The following is a 27747-nucleotide window of genomic DNA, read 5'->3' on the forward strand; positions in this document are numbered from 1 at the left end:
CTCTGACAGTAGTGTAGCAATGAATACAGGCTCTGGACCCAGACCGCGCGAGTTCGAATCCTTGCTCTGCCATTCACGAGCCTCTTGCCCTTAAATTGCTCAACCTTCTGTGCCTCAGTTTATCTATGAAATGAGGGTGATAAAAGCACTGCCTCGTCGGATTATTCTAAGGATCGAGGAGTCAGCGTATGGAGGGCGCTTGGTAGTGTGCGTGGCACCAAGTCAGTGCGCAGGGATCAGAAGTCAGGGCAGGAATCGCACACAGGTCACAAAGGCAGAGGCAACATCTTTATCCTTCACATGCACCCCATTCATTGTCTCTGCCTGTGAACCAGGCGAGTGAGAAATTCCAGCTCTGTCCCCAGCTAGAAACGACCATATGAGCAATTCTGGAGCTCAGAGTCTGCATTTGTGTCATGACTTGCATGTAGGAGACCTCAAAACTAACTTCGTTTGTCTTCCGTTTTGTTTTTTGTTTTTTTCCCATCAGCTTGGTCATGGGAATTAGCAGAAACCTATATGAGCTTTTCCCCTTGTGGCCAGGAGGCTGGCTTTGAAAAACTACTCCAAAGTGAAATTAACCAGCAACCCTTGCTAATGGGCTGAATCTTTTAGATTCAGTTCAGTCAACTCCAGTTGGTCCACTGTAACAGTTTAAATTTGCACTGAGTCATGTTTACCAAGTTTAAGTTGCTAGAATAGGAGGGATTTGGGTTTTTGTTAATCAAGCTCTACTTTCCATGTAGGGATTTTACTCCAACACTTTAGTAAATTGGTTCTTTGTACTGGAAGCAGCATAACAGCAGTGCCAAACCTTTATTATAAAAAGTTGAAACTTAATTTTCTTCTTAAAAAAAAAATCAGCCATTCAGGTTTTAGTTTGGTCTGGAAATTCTGCTGTTAATATCCTAGAAGAATCCCTTCCCCCCAAAAATAACCACCTCCCAGGAAAATTAAGCGGTGCTGTAAGAGATTTTTTTTTCTTAGAATTGCTTAATAAGCATTTACCAGCCTCCACAAGGAATCATTGTTCATGTTGTGACAGTCACTTCTTCTGACATTTCATCCTTGAAATATTCATGTAGCCATCATTACTGTTTAGGACTCGGTGGGTCCCATTTTTGTTCTCTGTCATTTACATTTTGTATTTTGTTCCTGTGGAAGCATTCTTACTTCGCTCCTGAACTCGGCCAGATGTACAGCACTGTTTCAGAGTAAGTTTTCAATGGGAGAAACAAGGAAACGTTTACATTTTAGTTAACATGGGAATTTGAATATTTCAAAGAATGGAGAAAGAAAGGTAGGAACACATTGTACAGGCGTGGTTGAGAATCTTTCATTTTATTGATTATATCCTATATATATACATATATATATTCAATGTATCATTTGAGGGGTGTTACAATAAGGGATATAGTCAATAGAATCATCAGTATTTGGATAGAGAAACAAGAACTGTGGCAGAGTGGAGAGGAACCATACTGGGGAGAGTGACTTGTAACTGAGTAGAAATTTTCTTCTGAGCTCCCTAGTAGACAAAGCAAAAAAAAAAAAAAAAAAAAAAAAAAAAAAAAGTGGGGGTGGTGAGGGGAGGAAACAAACTTACAAATTCTATCATCTAGAAAAAGAAATTATACCTTTTTTTTTTTTTTTTTTAAGATGGAACCAGTGTTTTTCTGGCATCGAACTAGAAGAGGTATTTACGAAATAAATCTTTTTATAAGGGTCATGAAATGACAAAGTGAAAATTCAGGAAGGGTTCGGGAGTAGGGAGTGGGGGAAAGGAGTAAGAAGCTAAAGTTAGCACAGCTCCGTGCTGCGTGGTGGGAGCAAATTACAGAGATTAATAGGTTTATGGCTTCAGGTACACTTGAATCTCTTGAGATTTTTTTTCCTTCTGCATACAAAGGCTTAAGGGGAAGCTAATGTGAGGTCACGGAGTGGAGAAAGGAAGCGTGATAAGAGAGGCAGGGGGCAGCCTTAATTTTGCAGACGTCAGATCCCAGGGTAGTTGGTATCTCCCTTGGGGGCCAGTGAAGCACCTTTCTCTGAGAGTTTCTCTTATCAGACCTAGCTGACACTTTCGGCTCGTGGCCTACCATGCCTACATTTCAAAGAGCAACAAGAACCTCTTGGGAAACATTGCACAGCTTAAACAGGATGCAATAATAATAATAATAATCTTAAACATTATGTATTTTTATTTCTTTTCGTATGTGAGAAAAACCAAAGCTCCAGCTCAGCTCACCCACTCACGGTCCTTTGTAGCTGGCCTCGTTTACAGAAGCAGCAGGTCTGCCTTCCTACAAGGACGGGTTGCTTAAAGCTGTCGAGCATTGTCGTCAGCAACTACCCAAGGGCAGGATAGAGCGGCTCAGAAGCAAATCTCGAACTCAACTTCATATTTATATTTTCAGGATCTTGATCTCCCTGCTCTTCTCTCTTTACTCCCACGTCCCCCACACCAGGTGGCTTGTCCCAGGTGGGAGGGGAAGGTCTTTGCATCAGGATATTCAGTGACGTCACAGGCTCCCGTCCCCAGCTGGTAGAGATGAAATGAAGGAGGAAGGCAACTCTGACGTTTTGGGAGCTGAGGCTTCCCACCGGAGCCGGGGGGGGGGTGTGTGTCTTTGTCTCCCCCAGGAAGTAAGGCCATGGGAGGTGCGACCACAGAGTGGCAGAACAATTTCCCAGCCCCTCTTTCGGGAGGGTTTGCACATGAGAACTACCTCAGACACATGCAGATGTGAGATGAACATACCAGAGCTTAACATGAATGATCAGGGATCAGCTCGCATTTTGGACTGTGCCCACTAGAACTTTGCATTTTAGAAGATGATCTGACATTTCTGAAGGAATAAGGGACTCCCGAGTTTTGTCCTCTTTTCAGTGGCACCTTTCAAGGTTGTCCTCCAGCTTGATTTTTAGACGTTCTAATTTTATCCGTACATTTATGACTTACTACATAAATCTCTGTTTTACGAAGATTTCTTCTGAGGTTTCAAGGAAGACATATTGGAATCTTGCTTTGGAAAAAAGCTGGCTAGGGTAGTGTCTTTCTAACTTAAGATAGAAAACAAGTAACGAGAGAACTTTGCTTCAGGGCCTGGGAGTTTTGGGTCGGTATGCCAGTAATTTCCGTAACAAGCCCTATTACGTCATTTAGTCCAATCCCAAAGAGCAGAAAGGTCCAAAAGGTAAACAGCCAAACTCTTTGCCACTTAATTTTTAGAATCCTGTGTCTGTATTTTAACAGGAAATAAATCCACTTACTTCTCAATCACATTAAAATGAAAATGTTCATAAAAGCTGTTTAATGCTTAAGAAGCCTTCATGAGCCTTTTTAAAAAGAGCCTTTTGACATTGTTCCATTTGCTATTTAAAAACGCAGAGCTGAATTTTGGGAAGAATTAACTCTTGAGAGGCCAAATGGTTCAAGTAGGGCTGTCAGAAAGCCATACTCTGAGAAGAAAAGAGTTTGCACAATTCTGGTATTAATAAGGACTCTGGTCAGTGAGGGAACCATGGCCTGGGGTTTTGTGCTTTCTTAAAGGTCTGTACATAATTTCTCAGCGTGGTCCTGGTGCACTGAAAAGCAGTAGTACCATCCAAACAGAGCATATTTCTAACAGGAACATTTTCCAGCATGCTCTCAAAATTTTAACAAAACTTGGCTTTCTCACTTCCTGAGGGATTTTCAGCTAATCTGTTTTTCAGTACCATTTTAATAAGCATTGCACAGAATTATTAAACTTGAGGTATGTGTTTGGTTTTAAGGTCCAACCGGGATATTAGCCACCTCAGAGTCCAAATCCATGCCAGTGTTGGGTTCTGTATCCAGTGTAACAAAAACAGCCTTGAACAAGAAAACTCTGGAGGCAGAATTCAACAGCCCGTCCCCCCCAACATCTGAGCCAGGTGAAGGGTCGTGTAAATTGGAAGGATGCACACGTTCCAAGGTTACATTTCAGTAAGTAATGATGCTCTTTACTAAGTGTGGAGAAGAACCTGTGATGACTAAACTGTGTGTTGCTTTGCTTTGCTCCTCTCGAGAGAGATTGCGATCGGGTCAGCCAATAACCACTCTTCTTCCTTTGTTTCATGAGCCAACTTGTGATTCTAGGCTCCTAGGTTAGAGGTCTTATTCTGATCCAAAGCAGATACGGGTAAAGAGAATTCCTTCCCCTAAATGGGTTTGGTAATCAGCTTCTTCTGCACAGATAATTCACCTGGGTGATAATTATTCAGCATCACAAGACACTTACTCATTCTTTCAAGATTAAATGCTTGGATCATCCCTCTTAATGATTTATGAGCAGTCAAGGAAGATGTTAGATCTTCCAGAAGATGCTAGATCTTCCAACGTACTTTGAAGGGGACATTTTTAGAACCTTGTTTTCTGGTTCTCAGTGAAAGATGTGCCGTAATACTGCTCGCTCTCTCAAGAGTGAAGAGATAGGGTGTAAAGAGTTCTCTCCGCAGACTTGCTTTGGGAAAGTGGCACTTTGTCCAAGAGTTAATCTTGCTGTTGAGTGTGTTTCAGAGAGATCTGGTGGAGGGTCAATTTGTTTCATAACAGAGACAAGCTCTTTTTGAAATTAGTCTAGTTTTGCTGAAGTTCTCTTGCCAGGATGTCAGCCGGTTTGCCGCTTGAAGAAAAGGAAGAGGTGAGACAAATCAGATCAGCCGAATATTGTAATCATGGTTAATTGAAACCTCTGACTTCCTGTTCTCTCAGGAGAGAAAGAACCCCCCTTTTTTTTGTAGCTCTACCTGTCGTAGTGTAAAAGGTGAAGCCTGGACAAACAAAGTTGCAATTCAATTTGGATCTATTTTTGCCAACTGGTATTTTCTTCCGCTCTTGCATTTCTCTCCCTGGCCCTATTAACTTTTTTCCCCGTCTTTTGGAATGAATGGCCTTCTTTGCTAATTTACAGTTTTATCTCATTTCATTGTGTTTAATTAAAAGCACACTTTCTCCTGCGGTCATGTGTTTCCTTTCTTTTGACTGGAGTCATTTGAACAATTCTAACAGAAAGATGATCTATATTCATTCTTCATCTTTCCTATTAAATTTGTTTAACACCTAATTTGACAGCAACAGTCTGGCTCCATCTGAACCAATATCTAGACACAAAAGCAATTTGGCTGAGACAGGTTAGTTGCTGAGAAATGCTTCAGTGTGTGTGTATAGATTTTTTTTTCCCTTTACCATTTTATACAGATAATCTTAATCAGAAAATACTGCAACTCCTTCCTCCTTTTGTCTGTCTTTTATTCTCCAAAAGTAAGTGGAAATTACATTTCCAAGAAAGGAAATGAAATAATTGGAGGCCCAAGGTCTGCAAAATGTGTGTTGAATTGACAGTGAAAAGGATCCGTGTGTTGACAGACACGGTTGTTAGATGCCATAAAGGCCTAAGTGAAGCTCAATTTATTTCTCATCTTGCGTGTTCAATGACTGCTTAAGAGACACATTTCAATTTAATTTAGCTACTTAAAGCACTAATACAAATACTCTGTCCCGCTGTATTAACTTTTAAACTTAGTAACCCAGTGCTTGATTATTCAGTTCTTGACATTCTTTAGCTGAAATAACTAAGGCCATGTGTTTCCATATTGACAGTGGTTTAGCAAAGAAGAGCGCCTTTCTGAAAAATCCGTTTCTTAAGCATAATTAGACTATCCCAATGCGTCCCAGTATTTTGTGTGTACCTGGTAATTATTCACTTCCCAGACAGGCACAACACACTTAGCTCATTTATGATTAAACCTAGATTTTTAATGAGTAAAAGAAGTTTAACTTAACGTCGTTGCATGTACGCTTTGAGTGAAAACTCATGTGATGGATCAGGGCTCCCTGAACGCTGGTCTGGCCGCCAGGAATGAGAAGGGTTATTTTGGAGGCACTTCTGGCTGGCTCTAAGACGTTCACCCTGTTACACCAGCCGGAAGATGGAGGCTACTACACTGTCTGATCTCAGACACCCGGATGGTCAAAGCACTTGGAAATGAGATCAGCGATTGAAAAGCGAAATGTTACCTTTGCTTTTTAAAACCGATTCTACTCTAATAATCGCATCTTTGTTTTGATCGGTGGCCGCACCAGCACCGTGTTTCGGCCCCGGATGGGGAATCAAGGTCAAGGGAGGGTAACAGTCATAGTACCCTCAAGTACATATGTTCGTTCTCTGTCTCTCTCTCTCTCTGTCTCACATACACATACACACACACACACACACACACACACACACACATGCACACCCCAGTCCCTGCCACCCTGACTCACCCTCCCTCTTCCTACTGTGGCCCCTCTGGCCAGGTTTCACTCCATCCTCACCCTTTCCTTTTGCTGTCCCTTCTGCCTCCTATGTCCTTCCCTGGTGGCCACCTGATTTGTCTCATCTCCATCATTTCTTTGCCCAAATGTCTCTTCAATAAGGCCCACCCTGACCACCCCATTTAAAATTGTAATTCCTCTTCCTTTAAGTTCTGATTCCCCTCACCCTCCTTCGCTCTTCCCCAGCTAGAATGTAAGTTCCATGAGGGTAGGAGGGTTTTTTTTTTTTTTTTTTTGTCTGCTCACTGGTGTATCTCAAGCACCTGGGAAAATCCTGAAAAGTCTGTAAATACTTGTTGAATAAATGAATGAATGTATACATTTTTAGTATCAGTAAAACAGCAGAATGTCAATTAATTAGAATACCCAGTTAGCCAACATTTCCCCTGTTATTCAACAGTCCCACATATGCACAGGCTAAATATTGGAGATATTTGTGCGTTCCATGGTTGGCTTCTTTGGTTTTGTAGTATTTTTTGTTTTAATGCTCAGGGGTCATTTCCAGTCAGCTCAATTTTGTATAACTTCTGCATCTTTGGACCTGCACAAGATAAAGTTATCAGAGACAATAGCATGCCCAATTTTAAAGGAAAGATTCAGCTATGCTCTCTTGTATGGCCTCAGACAGGAAAGATTGGAAAACCTACTAAGAAGGGTTTTTAAAGAGTAGAAACAAAGGTGTTTTCTGCATAAGATCTTCACTTAATGAGAAAATTGTAACACCAAGCTATTCCTGGAAAGTTTTTTTCCTTTTAATAAATTCCTAAAATCAGCATATATATGTATTCCAAATAATCGAGTAACTCCAGTCTGGTAAATTGAAGAGCCGGAAATACATGGATTTCTTTCCTAGGGACTCATGAGATGGCAAGAGATATCTTTAATACTAATTGTAAGGATTAATTAAAATTAACATTCTTGTCACCAGCCTGAGCAAAGCAAGGGTTTTATTTTATTTTTTTTAAGAAAAAAGAAGAAAAAGAAAGGAAAAGATAATCAAGACTTGGAGAAGCCTAATTATTTCCATTTTAATAATAGCTTTAGAAATATTTGTGTCCTGTTAATTATTTCTAATAAGTATATATTATCTAGTAATAATATCTTAAATTTAATAGTGAACTTGAATTTCATTAATTCTGATTAGTTATAATTCAGACAGGAATGATAATAATAATCTCCCTTCATGCTATGAAGGGTGAAGAGCAAAATAAATAAAGAAAGAATACATGTATACATACCTAACCAACCAACCAACAAACCTGATTTTTGTTTTCATGTTCTTTCCTATTGATTGAGAGTAAAAATCTGACCTTGTTAAAATATATAAGACTCACTGGTCCAAGTTAATCCATGGGTGGGATGGTCGATGTAAAATGGAGAAAATTCCAAATTATAGATTTTTTTTAAAGATGGTTATTTTATTACTTTCAGGCAGCTGTAGTACCTGGAAACAGGCTGAGTGTTGCACAGAAAGACAGGGATGATTCGTATTTTCACCTATAATAGCTTGTAGACCAGGGAGGGGTGTAGCAGGGAAACAGGAGGGATCGCTGTTCTCAGCCTTTGCCTTTCTGTGTGTGCACAGGGCAGCCAGCAGCACCAGGATGTTGCTGGAACTGGAGCTCGCCCTACACTTGAGTAAACAAGAGTCCTGATCTTGGGTTTGCCATTTGTGGCCTTTATGACCTTAGGCAAGTTATTGAGCCCAGGATTCTGTTTCTTTATGTGTAAAATAAGGGTGATAACACCTGCCTTGTAGAGTCATCGTGAGTTAGAGAACATATGAAAAGTATTTCAGTAAATTCCTTTCCCATCTGACATTAAAATGGTAATGCGAGGCCAGGGCTGCCTCATCCGGGACCAGAGATGACTTCAGAGCTTAGACACCGGATACCTGCGTTATTGACGGAGCCAGGTGTCCTTGGAAAGGTCATGCAGCCTGTCCTGTTTTCTTTCTGTTGTGTTTTTTTCTTACCTAAAATCGGGGCAAGTAGATGAGGCACTCCGGAGAGTCCCCGAGCACTCTACAACCTCAGTAATTCCTCACAAATGTGCTTGCTGGGTAAAGATCTTCACAGTTGCTCAAATAGAGGAAAGCACATATTTTCTGTCTGCAATGTGTCTCTTAATATAGATTGATGGTAACACACATACAAACCCAAGAATGTAAAATAATTTTTAAACTATATTACCAGTGAATTCAGTTTTTAGAAATAGCCACCAGTTTGCCACAATTGCAGATGTAGATGTTTTAATGCGACACAGTATACGTAGATACGAGTGAAGTTGTTTTACTTTCTAAGCTGGTGTGAAGTCCCTGAAACATGTTAGCTCTGTTATCAGTAGAATGCAGGAGTCTGATGTTCTCGATTGATACATGTGGAGGAAATTGGAAAACATCTTGGGGGGAAAAGCCTACAACATTCCATTGTATATGTGTTTTCTCTTTTTTTTTTAGTTAACATTTTTTTATTCTTTACAACATAGATGTTAATGTCTATTCCTACTATAACAATATCTGTCCAAGAGGAGAAGTACTTTCATTGCTCCAGGCAGGGTATATATGTTGGTTGTAGATGAGACGACGGGTAATGCCACCACTTGGGGAATTCCAGGCTTTGAAATTCTCTTCCACGATGTTTTGCTGCTGTTACTCTATTTCACTAACATTTATTAAGCCCTATACATTCATGTGTTATTTTAATTCTTCTAAATGTACAGATTGGACATAGCTCCATTTTACAGATGCGTAAACTGAGGCTCGGTGAGGTAAACAGTTAGCCCAAAATTCTGTTCCTCATCAAGAGTCGGGTCCGATTTCATTTGAGCCTATTTCATTCTACCTCCAGAGCCCGTGCTTCTGAACTACAGCAGACTGCATTGATCATATCGAGAGCTTAGGAATGGAGGGAAGAAAATGACTGAAAGATTGTCTTCTATTAGAAGCAAGGATGCTGCAGTTAAATCCCTCCATGCCCCCAGTGATACTCACATCTCGCTCCTCTGACCCTCTGCACTCCTAGGTAGTTCATTCCCTTGCCCGTCCCGTTCCTGAGGCTGACCTCACCCATTACAGTATCTCTTGCCAAGGGAAGAAAGTGCTAGCCAGTAAAACAATTCTGAAAAGGGGAGCTAATCTGAATTAGCACAAAGACTTAAAGAGTAGTCGAAAAGAAATCATTTTCATGTTTTTATGTGTCAAATGTCCAGTAAAAGAGGCAAGCCTCACAAATTTTGCAAATTACCATATCACAAAACCAGCCTAAGAGTCTGTGGCATAAGTTTCATTTACACATTTTTAATTTTTTTCGACATTTTCAAACATTTTGAAGACTAATTTATTCCCTGGGAGTCAAAAATCTTGAAAATGTCTTACTAATCATTGGGTTCAAAAGGCGCTTTTTTCAAAATCATAATATAATACAGTAATATAGAGGTGAATCACTGTGAATCCGGTTGTTTCAAAAACATACATTTTATAGCCCAAAATAAATTTTTTTGTATCAACTTCATGCTGTACCTTTTTGAGGCCCCTCCATCTTCGGTCAGTTCCCCGTTAGCTCCTTTGAGTTTGTGCTTACGTGTCCATTGGTCGTCATGTGTTTAGGACATCTCTGTTGTAAAGAGAGGCAGGACAGGTGGGCCTTCCATACGGAGAAGGAGGTGAGCAGATCTTCAAAGAGTCAGGCATCACAGTCAGAGGCCCAAGGTGAGGTCCAGTGCTCTTGCCCTCTTGGCTTCTGTCTCTGAAGAGCGTACTGTACAGTCAGGTGGTTCTGCTTGTCCATATTGAGCTTCATTCATCCATGCTTACTTCTCCTAGTGACACTGCCAGGAGGGTGAATGTCCTGACAGTCACAGCTAAACAAGGCAGGCAGCCCCCAAGATGATTGTTCATTTCGTCTAGCTACTTCTGCAACACCTTGCCTCAGAGGGGGCAGAGAACCCATTTGAAAGTGGACTCAGGTTCCGTGGTCATTGGTGTATTTCACGGCGGTTTCATAGCTGGGTCTTCATCTCTTGGCCCTCATTCTCAGAGATACGTTAAAGCCACAGTCGCCAGCGACTCTTCCAGGGAACGCTTCTCTCACTCATCATGGTTTTCAACCCCAGTTCTCCCCCAAAACTCTAAGCTTTATCAACCTCTTGTACTTTTTTAGCCACGAGACAGGCAGCTAGCTTGCCTTATTTTGTCCGGGAGGTCAAAACAGGCCACACGGTGCCCTACAAGAATTTAAAAAACCAAAGCCCAGATATAAATGACCGGAGTTCAATTTCAGTAGAAAAATGTCCATTTCCAGTGAAACCATTTTTATTATAATTTGCATTTAATTTCTAGATCTGTGGTGTCTCTAAATACATGTGTCTTTTGTCCCCACACAGATCTATTTTTGTAAGAGTTCATCTTGTTTGAGCCATTAACTGAATAGCAAAGGGTAGTTGATAAAAGATAAATTTTAGATGTCTCTCGGGTACTGTGATCAGTAAAACATTTCTATGAAAGAAAAAAACCTAATTGCCTTTCGGGTTTTGAATTAAAAGTAAGATTGATTTTATCATCGTTTGACCTCTAACTGGTCTCTTCAGTTTTGTGTGATTATTTCCAGTATAAAATTAATGGAGAAAAATGAAAATGAAAAGTGCTGCTTTTTTGGATTGGAGCTGGAGAACCTGAGCCTTTGAAATAGGTTACCAAATAGAAATTAAAATTCTTAACTCACTTTTAGGGAAACTTGGCATGAAATTCTGCTCTCAAACATTGATCTCAGCTGGAAATGAATTTGGTTGGTCATACACCTATTCCTTGAGAGAGGTCGGGGTCAACATTTTGTTCACATGGAAAATAGAGTTCTTTTAGTCCCCGTGGTGGAAGGGGTGGGTTTTCTTCCTGTTCTTTCGTCTCACACCGTGGCCTCATCTCCCCCTCTCCTCCTTTCTCTTCCTTTGTGTGTGTGTGTGCGTGCGTGCGGGTGTACGTGCGTCTGTGTGTGTGCACACGGCGTGGAGGGGAGAATGGAGGGCCCCTTCCCTGTCCTTGGTAAACATTTGCTTCTGAGAAGAGACTACTGGCCAGCAGAATGAACCACATGGAAGTTACTACTTAATCTGATGCTCTTATACAATTAAAGGATTTGCTGTGCCCTCGCCGTAATCTTAGTGCTGTCGAATTGTGTACTCACACCCCAGGAAGCAGCTCGGCCCGGCAAAGCCCTGCCACAAAGGTTCTCCTTGTGTGCCTGTACATGGATAATTAAGTCTTAACAACAAAATTAGCAGAACAACTGGATGTTCTGGAAGTTGAGATCCCCTCACTTCGTTTTTTTTTTTTTCCTCCCCCCCACCCCGCCCCGGGAGTTATCCTGTGGACCAGCCGAGAGGTCCGCCCGTCCGCTTTGTCTGACAAGTGTTCTGAGTTGCTGTGCGGACACCTTCCAGGTTAATTGTTGAGGCTGTATGACATTCTGTTGAGTAAATCGCAAAACGACTGTGAAAAATGCTCCCGAGTCATCCTCGATTCTCTCCAAGAATTAATTGCCTCCTAACATTTGCCTCCAGTTGCAAACACCTATGATTTTAAGAGCCTTAGCATAAAAGATATCATTTCTGCAGAGAGACCCAAATTGCCTTGGTGCTTTGCAATCTTTTTTGAAGCATCTCTCAGTAGTCTCTGCAGTGTTTGTGTTTCCTTTTAGTTGTGTATGGTGGTGCCGAGGGGAGGTTTTCAATTTATTCAAACGGAAGTCACCGACTAAAACTTAAATGCAATTTCAGATCTAAGAATAAATTGACTTCACTTCTGGAACCCAAAAACACATTTCATTTGAAATATACTTTGTCCTCTGTATGAAAAGTGGCACACTGAATTCTCTGTGACTTCCCATCTTAAAAGAGACTTTAAAATATATAACAAAGTAAATTTAAAGAAAAGTATTTTAAAAATTATAAATATTGTTCTGAAAGCCTAAAAATAAAAATGCAACATTTTATGCAGGCAGCTCTTTTGAGGAGCCAGTGATGTGTATGGTAAATTTTGTAGAAGACTGTGTCTCTTATAATACTTCTTTTAAATAACATTCACTTTTTAATAGCTGGGATCTGGATGGATTTTTCATGGTGACTTAAAAGTTGTGGAAAATTACAGAAAGCTTAAAAACTAGCCCCCAAAAGTATCACACACATTTCAGAATCTTTTCCTGAGCTGAAACCAATCTTAGTTCCCGCTTTATCGGTGTTAATTTTGCTGGTGAGAACGGCCCTGGGTTCCTGAGCCTCCGTGGGGCCAGGGTATTTTGGGATCTGTGAATGTCCACGGTCCAGCTCACGTTAGGATCAAAGGAAGTGGGACAAGTCTTCAGGGTGCGCACCACAGTCTGGGCTGGAACCGGTCCGAGATCCCTGTGTTCCAGTAACTCCACTAAAGAAAACACGGCTCCGTGTGGACACAGACGTCTTTGCCCAGCCATTGTTACTTCTGTTAAGAAGGAATTCTTGTTAATCTTTAGGGCAAAGCAGCCTCTGATAGCTGATGTCAGATTTTCAAACCACGGTGCTATTCTGTTGTTTAACAATGGTGGGCTTTTTTTTCCCCCCTAATTTAAAATTATATCTATTTTTTCATCAGCTAGATGCTGACCCAAATCGAAAAACTATTCTTTGACCTAAAACAGAGTTTTGAAAAGTACACAAAGCCAAAAGAATGTAGCTTTGTTCTACCTTCATTATATTTGAAAGTATTAGAATTGGAAATCATACAGACAGTGTCACCTTATATTGGAAACTCTTCTGGGAAATTTTGGACAAGTGTATTAAAATCTCCTGAAAAAGATGGTGTCTGAGGGAAACAGTAAACACTACGTCCGCTATAGAGCCACTCCCGTCCCCTGCTCTCCCGACTGTATAAAGGGCTTCAAAAACAAAGTAAGACTTCTTATTTTTACACCAGGGAAAATATAAAAACTGACTTCCTCTTTGGAGTTTTCCCAGGAAACTACTTTATAAAGACACATTTAAATCTTTCCGTTTTCTGTCCTTGGAGGTGGTAAATATGATTGCAGCCTTATTCATTTTTATTGTAAATGAACCAGAGTTCAGACCGTCCGGCGGCGCGTCACTGGTTGGACGGCTGCCACAGACTAATGCAGGCGCCCCGCTGCGAGACCAGAGAAGAACTATACTTCGATTCACCAGATTGTGTTAAATAGTCCAGCTGTTGCGATTTGAAAGATAGTTACCTCAGAAGTGAAGTAGAAATGAACTTGGCATTTATGCCTCAAACCATTTTTATACTGTTTGGCAATCAGCTTTTCAGAGGTAGCATTTTATAAAATAACGCTCACCGCTTAAAAGTTTCATTCACTGTAATGTTCAAAATGTCCCACCTTTATATTATCAGTAAAATTAAGCTTGAGTGATATGCAGAATTTGCATGAAATAAGCAATTCCCCCTTCATTTCATGAGCTTTGATTGTATTCAATTGAGCTCAGAACCACGTCTATTAGGGCTCTTTTGGGCATTAGTTAATTTGAATTGCAGCCGAAATGTTAGCTAGAATGTTGTTGAATATAATTGGAATGTGGAAAGTTGATTTTGAAAGGAGTTTCATTGAATGCAAACAATGATGTGCTTTTTTAAAAATTAGAATGCTGCTCGTTCGTCTCTTGTAACACAGTCTGAGAAATCACGGAGTCCCTTTCTGAAAGTTCAGCTTTGGTGGTGCTGTTTACAAGTGTTCGGGAGCTTCCGGCACCCCTGTGCTCTGGAGTCAGGCCCTTCCTCCGACTAGCAAGCAGCCCCACCTGCCCCAGCCCCACACTCTGGCTCCCTAGCAGCCGGGGAAGGGTCGCTGCTTTCTGGAAGGGCACCCATGGGTCAGCTTCCTAAAGTGGCACCCCTCGCTGTATTGTCTCTGAGCTTTTATTTTGCTTTTGGGGTTTTCTTTTTGTCTTGAAACAGCTCTTGAGCAAACCTAGATGGTTTGCTCAGGATATCATTTTAGACAAATGATCCATGAAAATATTTTGAATGGATCATAAATGACTACCAGTATGTTGTAAGAAAAAAAAAAAAAAACAGGAAATCCAGATTCTAAGGTTTGAGTCCTGTGTCTGCCCTTAACAAGGTGTGTGCCCTTGGGCAGATCATTTAACTCCCAATTCTTGGGTGTCTTCATCTGACAAATGGAAAGGTGGGACTAGTTCGTGTCCGTAAATGCCTTTCAACCTGAATATCACATGAGTTTAGTCTTACTTTATATAACACCTATCAAATCGAAGTTTCACTTGGGAGATTTTGGAGCATACAGGAGATCTGCCATACTTCTCATGAGTACTAAATATTCCTTATTTGTGGTCACTGCGCTTAGATGAAAAATTAAAGCAGGAAAATTGAACAGAATGATAGTCTGCTGCAATTCCTATTGGATTGTTGCATTTGAGCACCTGGGACTTGACGTTAGGGGAGAAGCTTTAACCTGCTAGAATCTGCCACTATGGCTGCCTAGAGCAAGAGCCGGGGTTCTTTGCACCGTCTCTGATGGTACTCTCTGGCTCTTCCCGTGAGATGGGGATGGAGCGGGAACAAGGCTGCAGAGGACGGTCCCTCGTTCCAGAAGGAGCCCTGGGCAGCTCCCCACGGGTACCAGGAATAGGCCTAATGTGTCAAATCCAGAGGAGTTACCAGTCACAGAGGGAAAAACGCAAGGAATAGCTTGAAGGGACAGACTCTGAAAGGTGCATCTAAAAACGGATTCAGAAATCTATAAATCGGTAAACATGCCAAAATTACCCTGTGGCATCATAATCCTGTTTCTAGAAGAAGCCACCTTGGGTAAGCCTCATGGGAAAGGCAGGAAGACGGAGACGGCTCCTAATTCTTGTTCTGACTCTGCCGCTGACGGGCTACATGCTCTGGGCCGGGTTCTCCCCTCCAAACCTCGTTTTTCTCATCTGTTAAAGAACCAGTTGGATTCGATGATTGCCATAGCCCCTTTTAGCCTTAACACATTGGGATTCCGAGTCAGTGGTCGTTGTCCTGGAGAAATCGGTTAGTCTGACTCTCAACACAGAGATTCAGAGAAATTGCCCACGGTGCCAAGTTCAGCAATAATCAGCAAGGGGGTTTTCAAATTTTAGCCTACGGGTGACTTAATAATAGATTAATCTGCAGTTGAGAAACTTACTTCAGTAAAGAACAGTTCTTTGGACGGAGACAATTCCAGGCCAATTTCATCCTGACCACACAAGGTTTCTGAGTTTTCAGTTCAGTCGACATCCAGTTGTTTTTTTGTATCTGTGCCCTGAGAGCATCTTCTGGAAGTTTTCACACCAGCTGAGGCAGAAAGCTTTTTTAGGAAGTGTTCATCTCCCCTTGCAGACACACATGGGCATGAAAACAGCCGTGGCAGCTCTGCAGAAGGGATGGAAGCCGGTATGGGTTGATAGAAGTTGCTCGCCGAGAATGAGGTGAAGCTTCCTTTGCACGCTTAGAGCAGACTGATGGGCTTAGTTCGCGATGGACTCCGCCCGCCGCAAGATGGTGGAGCCGGACTGGTGACCGACCCACAGACGGTCGTGGCTCTGACTAGAACCACCTCACTAGGCTGGCGCTTCATTTCCTACAATTCCCTTGCCCTTTGTTTCCAGGTTAGGGTTGGCCACAAGAGAACTTTGCATGAGATTTAGAAGGTCAAAGTGACATTGTAGTCATTTCTGTTTTGTTCTAAAGGCTCAGAAGGTCCATGCAGGGCAGGCGCTGCCAAGGTTCGTGGAAGGGGTCACCTAGTTGGTAGCTGGCCCACAGTTTTCTCGGCTCCCCCCAACTCCTCCTCCAGCTTTTCCAAATTTTTGACCAGGCACATGTGCAGTTCCCTGTGGAAGTCTCCAGTGGTCCTGCGGGTTGTCTGCGTCATGGGGGCTGGAGACTGGGAAGGACAGATGCACTTCTGGTTTGTCTTCAATCCCTTGCTGCTCTTCGCCCATCTTCCTGTTCTTGCCAGAACTGCGGACTTTAGGCCCAGCCTCCGACTTCCCTAGACTCCTTGACTGGCTCCCTCCCTTGCCTGATGTCTAATTCTGATCTCCCTAGACTCCCTGACTGGCTCCCTCCCTTGCCTGATGTCTAATTCTGATCGTAGAGCCCGTGTCTCTCTCACCGTGGTTCTGCTTCTCTGCCCTAGTGGACCCTGTCTTCCAGGTGTTGCCCGGGTCCGGGAAGGTCAAGCCAGGTACCTCGGGGAAACCGCCTCCCCTGTTGATTCCCAAAGCATGGCAACAGACGGCTTGAGAAGTGGGTCTTTGGTCAAGGTTGATGGAAAGTGTCCTGGTGTTTTCTAGTGACAGGGGTGCTGCCCAGTCTGCCTCCCTCTCAGGCTCCCGGCCATCCCGGTGCTCTCACCACTGCCACAGAAGACAGCTGTGCATTCGTGACCTGCTCATCACCAACAAGTGACAGGATAACCGGGCAGCCAGAGCGAGTGGTCTCCACGCTTTTGGACAGATTTCAGAGTGCTGGTCAGAAAGTGAGAAGACCCTGGTCGTGGGGTTTGAGGTTTTGGTACCTGTGGCTGGGTCATGCAGGCTGCTTTTTCGTAGTAGTTGAGTGTTATTTGTTCTGTTTTTGTTGTAAAAGAGAGACCTCCAGACCTATTCACACCAAAGCCTGGGTTTCTGAGCCTCTCACACTTCATTAGTATTCACTCATTTACGCCACAAGTGGACCCGTGCGAGGTGCCGGGGTGGAAGTGTGAACAAAGCTGAACGGTCCCTGTTTCGTGGATGCTCACGTTTTATTTGAAGAGACAGACGTTGAACAGCTAATTACATGGTACTCCATGACTGTGGTGAGTCCAACAAGGGAGAAGGAGCAGGTGACAAGGGAGTGTCTGACTGGCGGTTCTGGACTGCTCTGGGGCTCAGGGAACAGTAGTGTCAACTCCTGCAAGGGGTGGGTCGAGCTGTGGGCTCGCCAGGACACGTCCTGATGTCCAGAGGTGGGACAGGGGTATGCTGGTTCGTGCTTAACATCTTAGCATCTGCCAAGACGAGCAGATGCATCTGAAGAGCCCCTGGCCTGCCTCCTGCACACCCCTCAACCTTCAGGCCCCAGGTCAGCAGCCCAGTACCTTCAGGTGGCCTGTGACCATGAAGCCTGAGAGGAGTAGGTGCCAACAGAATTTCCTGACACGTGGCAAGAGAACACATGGACACCTCTGTGTTTTACAAGGAAACAGGTCACTGACGTACCTCGAGAGGCAGTAGCTTCTCGCATCAGAACAGAAGGGAAGAGAGGAGGTGTCTGTGGAGAAAGAAACTGCTCCTGAAATTCCTTAAGAAATTTCTCAAGAAACGATTCTCCTTTTTAGAAAAAGTTTATGGTCACTTAGCGTTTTAGCTTATTCTCTGGATTCTTCCATCTGCCCTCGCTCCTCCCTCCTCCTCCCCGGGTCTGACCAGATGTCCCGAATGTCAGGAATGGCAGGAGCGGGTGAGACGCTCAGCTGTCCATCCGGGACGCGGGTGGCTCACTTCCCCCAGCGGTGCGGCCTCCTCAGAGCTAGTCGGCCACCAGGTGTCCCCAGGGACACGAAGGGGTGGAGGTGGGGGTGAGATGGCTCCTTCTGGCTAAGCGACGGTGGGACGGGAGTCTGGGCGGCAGGCGGTGGGGAGGCCCGCGCGGCCCGGGAGCTTCGCGCTGCTGGAGAAGAGTGTAATTAAGCAGGTAGGTGCCTTTGGCTTTTTAACACTTCCGTAGTTAATTGCTCTGACTTTTTCCGCCGCCTTTCTTCTGGGCTCGTGCTCCTAATGTCATCTAATAGCTCCTTTTTCTTTTAATGGCTGGCACCTCAAAGACCACTTTGTGCATGTTAATTAGACTTAGAGCATTTGGGTTTTTTTTTTTTTATTGGTCTGAATCCAGGAATATGAAAGCCAAATATTTTCTCTCTCTGCTTTTTATTGTTTTGTGTAACTGTTCTTCCTCCAGGCCTCTCAGTAACGCTGGATGCGGGAGCGAGAGCTTTGGCCGTGAGCAACAAGCCGGACCCGTTGTAGTTTTAGACCCTGTTTCCACACACGAACCCCAAACCAAAGACCAAGTCACTGAACAAGAGTCAACTCAACCCAAGGGTGACAAAGATGAAATTAAACCAGAACACAAAGACGACGGCAATGAAAAGATGAGCGACGCAGACAGCTCCCACTGCTGATCGGTACACCGGAAGGCTGACAGGTGTCCGAGCCCTTTCCGACGAGTACGCGACCAGTTCTGGTGGCTGGGCACGCGCGTAGACGTTCTGTTCTTGTCACTGTACTCAGAATGCAGGTTCTTTTCTGGTGTCACTTTTGAGAGTAATTTACCTATAAACATAAGTAAGTTCAGCGAAATACACATCCTGTGTAGCTTTTGTTTTTCTTCCTAGGGATAAGATGTTTTCTCGAATTACTGTATTAAGCGTGACTTCTTTTAGAAGGTTACAGAAAATTCGGATGTCTGTCTTTTTAGGTAACGTGCATACCACTCATCAAATGTAATGCTGAAAGTTTGCAGCCCTGTAGATAAGTGGATAAACAGAACTGACCAACTTAAGGTGATTTAAAACCCCCTCCCTGCCAAAGCGGCTTCTGTTTTAGGTCTGATCGTTTTTGGAGAGAGAAACTGCAGCAGCGTGGAAATTGCGAGGCAATGGCGCACAGATTACTCTCTAGGATATACTGAGAGGAGCTGCAAATTCGGGCGCTGCAGGCATCCAACCGGCACTCCCGGAGTCCAGGCTAATTGCACGCATCGTCATCTGTGGGCCGGGGAATATGCACCATTGACTGGGTCCAGAGACTCCCAAGGACTCCGGTGGGACTGGCCTGGTGGCCTGAATGCAGAATGGAGGGAACGTCCCAGCCTTGGATTTCATAGAGTATCACCTTAGGAAACCGTGTGCTCTGTGCTCGGAGCTCGTTGTGTGTTCTCCCGTACCGAGTGGCACCAGTACCGTGGCTTAGCACGATTCTTCTGTACAGTGACGAGAAGTGACAAGCACACAATTGTCTTGCTTCACTGCTGTTCTGCATTACACAGGTTTGTTGTGTGTGTGTGTGTGTGTGTGTGTGTGTTTTAAAGAAATTAAGTGGTAGTTAGTCTCTACAAATACAATGTTTCAGTCTACCACAGTGAATAAATAGAAATGTAATCAGGGATTAAAAAAAAAAAAACTTATACAGCTTTTTCCAAGTTGATTGTTTCCAAATTGGTGTTTATTTAAAATAAGTGGTAATGTACTTGAATGCATTTTTTATGACAATGATTCAGCAACGGTAATTTTACTATTAAAGAAAGTGAAAGGTTTAGTTTTGTTAGCGTGGCTCAGCATGTAGCCGTCAGGTGTTTCTCACCTAAGGGCAAAAGAAAATGATAGTAATAATAGCAGTAGTTGTGTTTTATTTTTGCACGTGTGCTAAGCGTAGGCTCGAAGAGGCGGGTAGGCAGGTAAATCAATGTACTTCCTAAATTTGGAGATAATTATCCTTCTGTACGTTTGTTATGCTTGACTGTTTCCACGTTCTTCCGGTGATGATTTTACAGTTACTTCTCGGTTTACTCATGGGGAATTAAAATGTAATGTTTTCCAACTGTAATTTTCCTAATTGAATAAGACCGCTATATGATAACTAACCGCAGACTGCATTAACTCTTCAAAAGTCCTGTGATGCTGTGATTTGAACTCTCCTCACCACACTTATTAAAAAGCACCGACAGTTTCCCACGAAAGGTCCACTGTGGTTATTGAGAGTTTTGCCTGAGTTCCCCAAACCGGTCATGCTTTCGTAAGAAGATTGCCCAAGAGTCGATAACTTTAGTCGTTGTGAGTAATCTGCACGGTGGGTTATTCTGAGGAATTTTACCCCGTGTCTCCTCACGCTGTCCTTCCTGGCTCTGCTGGCTGCGTGTTTCCCGTACACTTAGGGATATAGAGACACGCGGACTCGTCATTCCGTATCTCATCCCACACGTCACCAGGGCGATGCGCTTAGGAAACCCCGTCGTTTCCAGGGTGAGGAGGTAGCCACTCGGTGAGGTGTGTTCGCTGGGCCAGGCGACAGTTAGTACCTGGTCTTTGAAAATGTTCTTGTCTTTTCCAAGTTGCTTTCCTACTTCGTGGCGAGCACAAAGCCCCGAACAATAGTTCGACAGAAAGGTATTTGACACGGGATTTTGCTCCCCTTGTTCTACCTACCGTGTTCCTTTTCACATCGGTGTTGACGGGGCTTTGCCCCTGCTGGGGTGCCATTGTCAGCGAACAGTCCAGGACGGGAAGACACGGGAACACTAGGGCTCGTATCTTCGGGGCACCTTCTTAGCTATTTGCATAAAGAAATGATAAATGACCTACTTATATACTATTTTAGAAAGTTGGAAGGGACTGCCATCTTTATATTTTTGTTTGCTCTAAAAATTTCATTTAGTCTTTTGTTTTGGAATAGGAATTCTGTCTCGTCTGCTGCAGAGTTTGGAACTAATATTGTTGCGTTCTTATTGCCAGAGTGAAGCAAAGGGATAGACGTACTTTGTGCTCTTGCTATTAAAGATGTCTCCCTTCTTTTCCAAAAGGATAAGAACTTAATTAAAATTAGAACACCCTTTTGTACCTGGGCTAGTCCCAAACTCCTCCACCGCATCCCCCCCCCCCCGCCGTAGTTTCAACAGCTGTTGGTCCTGTGGAAATAATGCTCAGCAGGAGTCAGCGGGGCTGGACCCACCCAGCCTGGTTTGGCCAGAGTGAAAAGGACAGGTGTTGTGGCAGAACAACCCTCACCGCAACTCCTCTTTCCCTGTCTTCTTTGTTAACAAGCGATGTGTTGGAATTGGAACAGTATAGGTACAAATGATCATTCGTGATCTTTCCAGACCATCGTTAGGTTGTAGGTTAGATAAATGCTAGTCATATTACGGAACCCTGGATGATTTTTCTGTGTGTGTTGAATTGTTTCATCATGGAATGACGTCAGCTTCTCTGGCAGTAAGTTGTGGAGAGGGGACTGCTATCCATCATCATCACTGACCTAGAAGGATCATCAAGCAGCCTTTATTTAACAGATTGGATTGGTCTGGAAGTTTCTTCCTGGCACTAACTTTCCCCAGTCCCACCGTCATTGATTTACATGGGCTATGACTCGTCTCTTTTACTTCTTTTATAGATAACTTCTATATAGTGTATATTACATGGTTTATTCCAATGACATATTAACATGTATGGAGAGGGAGAGAGAAGATAGAAGTAGAAACTGTTCATCACTTCCAGAAGTTAGAATGTTACCTCTCCATTGGTGACCCCAGTCCTCGAGTGAGGAAAAGGTGGAAATGAAAGCTCTGACCTGGTTGAGGTAATAAATGGCCTCTTTGGTTAATTTTGTTATTGACTTAGTTTGTATATTTTTGCTCTGGTTCCATTCATTTAATTATAATTTGTGTTCTAGTTCCAGGGCAGACTCTCTGATGGTCTCCCATATTCCGTGGGGGGGGGGGGGGGGAGGGGCATGTGCAAAGGTTACGTGAACACCCAGTCATATCCCGCCTGCCTTTAAAATGAATTTTCCAGGGGCACCTGGGTGGCTTAGTCAGGTAAGCATCCAACTCTTGATTTTGGCTCAGGTCATGATCTCAGGGTTGTGAGATCGAGCCCCATGTTGGACTCCTCGCTATGCGTGGAGCCTGCTTGAGATTCTGTCTCTCCCTCTCCTTCCCCTCCCCCCACTCTCTCTCTCTTTCTCTCTCTTAAAAAAAAAGCAAACATGAGTAAAACGTATTCTCCTTCCAGTTTTCGTACCCCATTCTGTGTTGCTAAGCACCAGGACGGGCAGTCACAGCCACAAACTGAGACATGGTTCTCCCAACTTAGCTCCCAACCAGTCCTCCAGCTCCGGGCTCTGAGAGAATGTGCCACTGAGCCAATTTTAAATCATTGCTTTGAGCGTAAGGCCCTACCTGTACCATGAGGCCATTAAGTTTCCCTATGGATACACTTCAAAAGGAAAAGTTCTCAGTGTGCTTAGTAAAAACTTACAGAATATATCAGAAATCTAAACATAGCCAACTCTTCCACAGGTCAGTATAGAACAATTTTTATAATTTTGGAGGAAAGCAAATGCTCACTTTTAACAGAGAATCTAAATTATATAAAGCAGTAGGACATTATGTCTATAGGTATGTGTTTAAATAAATTTATTTCTGGCACTTTTCTGCTATAACCCTGATTCTGGGTTACAAGAGAGGCCTGTATGATAGATCATTTTTAGTCCCCTATTAGATACTGTTGCATAAATAATTGAGCAGTTAATTACCTTAATAATATGTATTTATTTACTGATGGGTTTAGTCATGTATACGGATTCTTTTTCCCAAAAAGGATCTTAGGAGGTCCGCAAGCATATAAGTAATATAATAAAGATGAACATTTAGGAAGAGGAGGGAATCCGGGAAGAGGCATTAAGGGTAAGGAAGTAAGAAGCTGTTTGGCTATTACGGAAACGGTGAAGCTTTCATACTTCTTCCTGCACGAGGCTGGCGACAAAAATGAGCCTGTGCTTTATGACGCTGACACATCAGCTGTACCGAGTGTGTGCTCAGCAGCACAGGGACTGGACTCTTTTACTAGGTCGTGGCCCCCCGCGTGGACAGGAGAGCTGGTACACAAATGAAATCCCCATGGAAACGGGGTGTCTGGAAGACACAGCTTACAGGTGTGATTTCGGGCAGAAAGACTACGCATTGGTGTCACCAAACAGTGAAATCACAAGAATAAAAAGGGCTCGCTGGGTAGGGATGTTTGAGAGCAAAGCCAACGTGAAGACACACTTGGGCTCTGCAGGTCTCATGCTAGCGGCGCAGCCGAAAGCCAGGGTGTCCACAGCCCCATCCGGAAGACGCTCATGCCTTGGCCAATGCCCCCATCCCTTCTGTGGGGAAGATGGGCTCCGGGAGCTCGGGTAGCTCACCAGCCATGGTGGCCGCAGTCTCGGGTGCCTTGGTCCCCTCTTCAGCTTCGTCGTTCAAGGGGAAAAATGTGTGTTCTTCGTTGAAACCTATTCAATAACAACAATAAAGTTTAGTGTCGCATCCAGTGGTGCCCAGTTTGATGTTCTTTGTTCCATGAGGTAAAGGAGACCCATCTTCAGAACTGCCCAGAGGGGTCCCCTCGGTCCCCTCGCCATTAGAAAAGGTCCTGGAACCATTCAGAACTGGGCCTGACTTTGCTCAGACAGACGTTAACTGTGCAATACACTTGTTTTGCTCAGTGTGCACGGTGTCCTTCTGGAACATTTGGTGTGCAGTGGCCGTTGGGCAGAGGCTTAGCGGAAGAGGAACAGAGGAAGAGAATGAACTAGAGGAGAGGCCAGTCCTCCACGTGAGTACAAACCATCGCCAGCTAAGCGGTCCCGCGCGGACGACCGCTCACTTTGTTCCAGTCGGGTCCACGTGGGCAGTGGCGCTGACGGTGCTCAGCTAATAGCTGAGCTTTTACAGGATTTCCTCCTTCGCTCAGTCGGGAGATCTGTCTTTCTGGTTCTTGGTCCCCTTCCCATTTATCGAGCACTGTCAATAAGGTGTATTGACCACAGACCAATGACAGAGAAATTCTCATTACAGGCACACCTCAGAGGCTGTGGACCACCGCAATAAAGCAAGTCATGTGGGTTTTTTGGTTTCCCAATGCATATAAAGGTAATGTTCACACTATGCAGTAGTCTGTGAAGTGTGCAATAAATAGTGTTAAATCTAAAAAACCAATGTGCCTACCTTAAATAAAAATACTTTACTGCTCAAAAATGCTAACCATCATCTGAGCTCTCAGCAAATCAATCACTGATCACCGATCATCATAACAAATGAAAAAGTTTGCAATTTTGCAAGAATGACTAAAACAAGAAGAGACGTGGAGTGAGCAAATGCTGTTGGGAAAATGGCGCCCTGTGACTTGCTCGATGCAGGGTTGCCACAGACCTGTCTGTAAAAAATGCAGTCTCTGAGAAGTGCGTAAAGCAAAGTGCAATAACATGAGGCATGCCTGTAATCTGTTAATCTGGTCTAGAACGCCCAGGGCTTGGCCCTGGCCCTGAGGGAGGGACTGGGCCTCTGCTCACTATCCTTTCTGATGCCCGGAAGCAGCTGTTTCTCTTGTGGTGAAGTCTGACTGGAAATGTGATGGGCCATTTAGGAACTTAAGGCTTCCACAAGTCAGGATGACATTAAATAAATAAATAACTAGGTCATATGTAGGAATAATATGATTTTACCTATTTGAAAGAACAAGCCCTGTGTCACATACTAACTTCTGATTGCCTTTACTTAGAAACAGTCTCCCCATTGTATTTTTATTTTCTATGAAGCTTAGTGTGTGTTTCAAGGTCATTACATATGTTAAGCATGACAAATTCCTAATTACAATTTCTGTTGGCTCCTTTATTTTTTCAATGCTTGTACTGAGGCGCAGCATAGGACCGCGTCCTTGCTGTCATATACAGTAACTGGTCTACTCTACAGTACAGGCCCTAATACATGTATCATTTAATAGATTCCATGTATAGCATCCAAGAAAATTTCATATTTTGTCAATACTACTTAAATAAATACATACTTTTTCCCCCCAGCACAGTGATTCATTTATTCTATCCTAAAATGCAAAATATTTTCAGAATTACAAAGACAATAACTTGGTCTCTTTAAATATCTCTGTGGGCTCTGCACCTGCTTTTGGCCATCACAGTAACATGAAGGTAAAAATGCGTCTTCGGGGTGTTTCTCTCCAGTTAGCCAGTACGCGGTGCCTTCTATGCACGCAAATCTGCAGAGGTTTGACTTCCTAAACGACTGGCTCGTTTCTCTCGAGGGCACAGCCTTTCCAACATATGACATGCAACTTAACGTGCTGCCTACTTGTCTTGAGTAAAAGGAGTTGTTTCCGAGAATCGTCAGGAAAACATCTGCCTTTAACTTTTCAGGGGCTGTGCAGAGAGACCTTAGCTAGGATTTGGACCATCACAAAAAGGTAGGCTTGGAGATGCCAATCAATTAATCCTATTGAAAAGCACCACGCAGCTTATTCATCGAGAAGAAGGGCGAGAGTTTGAAACATCCAGGTAAACAGATGATCCATTAAGAACACAATGCGCATTGTGGCCAATGGCACCCTAGTTTTGTCAGCACGCGCTTACAGACTTTGGAGTCCCCTGCCCTCCTGCCGAGGGCCTCCTGCTCCCCTCCTTGCAATCTTTGTTCTCTTATTCATGGCTAAGTGAAAACAGAGCAGAAAGCAGCACGTACCCAGTGTTCCGTTCCGGACAAGTTCTTCCTCTATCGTAAGAAGGCGGTTGTACTTAATCACCCGCTCGCCGCGAGACAGACCTCCCAGCTTGATAAACCGGACGCCGAGTCCGACGGCCTTTGGGGGGTGGGGGTGGGGGGATGAAATTGATTTTAAACGAGAAGTCACGTTTTGCTAAAATACAAACAATTCTTTAGGGAGAAAGGGCCCTGACGCTGTGCTGTGTGGGTTTTTCTCTCGTAACTTTGTATTTTATGTTTACGTCGGTAAGTGACCTGCTTACAAACAGAGCGGCAAAAGGTAAACAGCGTGACTGCACGCCAGATGCTTTACTAGTCATGTGAGCGTGCTGATTTTATCTAAGAACATTCTGGCCTTTCTCGCTTCATTTTAGGCGGTAAGATTGCAGGTGCACACCCCAGCCATTTAAGTGCGCTCATCATTTTCCCAGGACTTCAATTTTTCTTCTTTTTAAAAGTTCAAAGATTAGCTCTTTGCAAAAGGTAGCTGTCTGGGAGGAAGCAAGTCTATTTCATAAAAGGTTACATGACTTTCTCCGCCAAAGATTGCATTTCTCTGAAATACCAATTCGTGATAAAAGCAGTGTTTTGGCAATTGTGCAATTGACCGGCTTTCAGTACTTACCAAATCGACCAGGCTGTCATCAGACGACTCGCCTTCTGTACTTCCGAAGACGGTGATGTGCTTCTTACCTGTGAGCAGAGGAATTTTTTTCAGGTTTAGATGGCATAGAAACAATGAGCATAAGGGCGCGCGCACACACACAGACAGACATACGTATGTATGTGTATATATGTGTGTGGTATGTATGAGCCTCGAATGAAAATTTAAAATTTGCCGAGATTTAAAACTTCCCTGTGAACAGTCAACGATCTGACCGCCAGAGAATTCTGACCTAAACATTTGTATTTCCATTACCCCGGTTTTATCTGTTTCTCTTTTTCCAGCAGCTTGGGTGCTGAATATTACATGAATGCCACCTTTCATCAAATTTAAGATGCCATAAATTGTAAGCTAGACCTTTGTGACCACTAAAGGGGAAAAAATGCTCGAATTAGGCTGACTTGTTTTCCAAGACCACAGCTGTAAGACACGATTCCGCTTTGTCCATGTTCAGTGTGGAAAAGCGTGCCTCTTTGAGACAAAATCTACAGTAAGTGCAAGGGCATCGTCTAGGGAGCTGATAGGCCTTATTGGATTTCACAATTCATCGTGTAGAATTTTATTCAAAGGAATCTGTCTGAATGTTAACTTATTAGAAGAGCAGTGTTGATGGTACTTAATCTAAGTTTGAGGATCTCAGAACCCCTTGAAATCTGCCAGGTCGACGAACACTGCAAGCCAGGGGGCTTCCTCCTGAGACGGTGTTTGGTGTCTTCAAGGCAGGAGCTATAGTAGCAAAGCGAATGACAGCATGGCTGCTGGGCCCTGGAGGAAAGGCCATGACTGGGGCCTCCCATCTGCCACCTACCGGGCAGCCCTGCCTGGGCCCTAGCCTGAGCCATCTACAGGACAAGGGACTATGGGAACTCCATGCCATTCTCCGGCACGAGCCCAGGCCGCTGGCTGCCCGTCTGGCTCTGAGTCTTGCTCCAGATCTTAGACAAGGGTTCTGCCTAGTTCCTGGGACCCGCTCCTGTTTCAGGCACTGAACAAGACTCCTGTGAACTCATGGGACTTTAAAGTCTAGTGGGGGGGGGATACTGGACATTAAATAATCGTACACGTAATTGTGGCCAATACTACAAAGAGAAAGTATAGAAAACTATGAGGGAAGTTGAGAGCAAGCAGCGGGGGTGGAGGAAGCCGGGAAAGTCGCATATACTTGAAAAGGTTTCCTTTAAGGAAAGATGTGAAGGATCAGGACTAGTTAGCCAAGTAAATGGTACAGGGCAAAGCGTGTTCACGGACCTCACGGTCGTGAAGAGTTTGAAACTTGTGAGGAATTTTTAAAACATCAGTGGGGGCGAGTGGGATCACTGTCCGGTGGTGTGAAGCTGACAGGGCACTGTCCTCAGCCACACCTGTGTGGCACCCCTCCCTAAGGGGGGGGCGTCTTGGACTGGGACTGTTGGG

The 27747-nt window shown here is 43.8% G+C and overlaps 2 protein-coding genes across 5 annotated transcripts in view; one reads left to right on the forward strand and one right to left on the reverse strand.

Moving 5' to 3' along the window:
• The window catches only part of SHTN1 (shootin 1), a 96146-nt gene extending 76047 nt beyond the window's left edge, over window positions 1–20099 (forward strand). For all 3 annotated transcript variants that reach the window (XM_026494221.4, XM_057308258.1, XM_044382182.3), the window contains 2 exons: window positions 3778–3970; window positions 18321–20099. In XM_026494221.4, coding sequence (XP_026350006.1) covers window positions 3778–3970; window positions 18321–18543 — 416 coding nt within the window. In that variant the 3' untranslated portion in view covers window positions 18544–20099. The remainder of the gene's footprint in view (window positions 1–3777; window positions 3971–18320) is intronic.
• A 2566-nt stretch (window positions 20100–22665) lies between these two features.
• Window positions 22666–27747, reverse strand: part of ENO4 (enolase 4) — a 28996-nt gene continuing 23914 nt past the window's right edge. For both annotated transcript variants that reach the window (XM_026494217.4, XM_057308260.1), the window contains exons 12-14: window positions 26296–26363; window positions 25650–25767; window positions 22666–23410 (exon numbers count right to left, since the gene is read on the reverse strand). In XM_026494217.4, coding sequence (XP_026350002.3) covers window positions 23256–23410; window positions 25650–25767; window positions 26296–26363 — 341 coding nt within the window. In that variant the 3' untranslated portion in view covers window positions 22666–23255. The remainder of the gene's footprint in view (window positions 23411–25649; window positions 25768–26295; window positions 26364–27747) is intronic.

The sequence above is a fragment of the Ursus arctos genome, unplaced genomic scaffold, assembly GCF_023065955.2.
Source record: "Ursus arctos isolate Adak ecotype North America unplaced genomic scaffold, UrsArc2.0 scaffold_7, whole genome shotgun sequence".
Classification (NCBI taxonomy): domain Eukaryota; kingdom Metazoa; phylum Chordata; class Mammalia; order Carnivora; family Ursidae; genus Ursus; species Ursus arctos.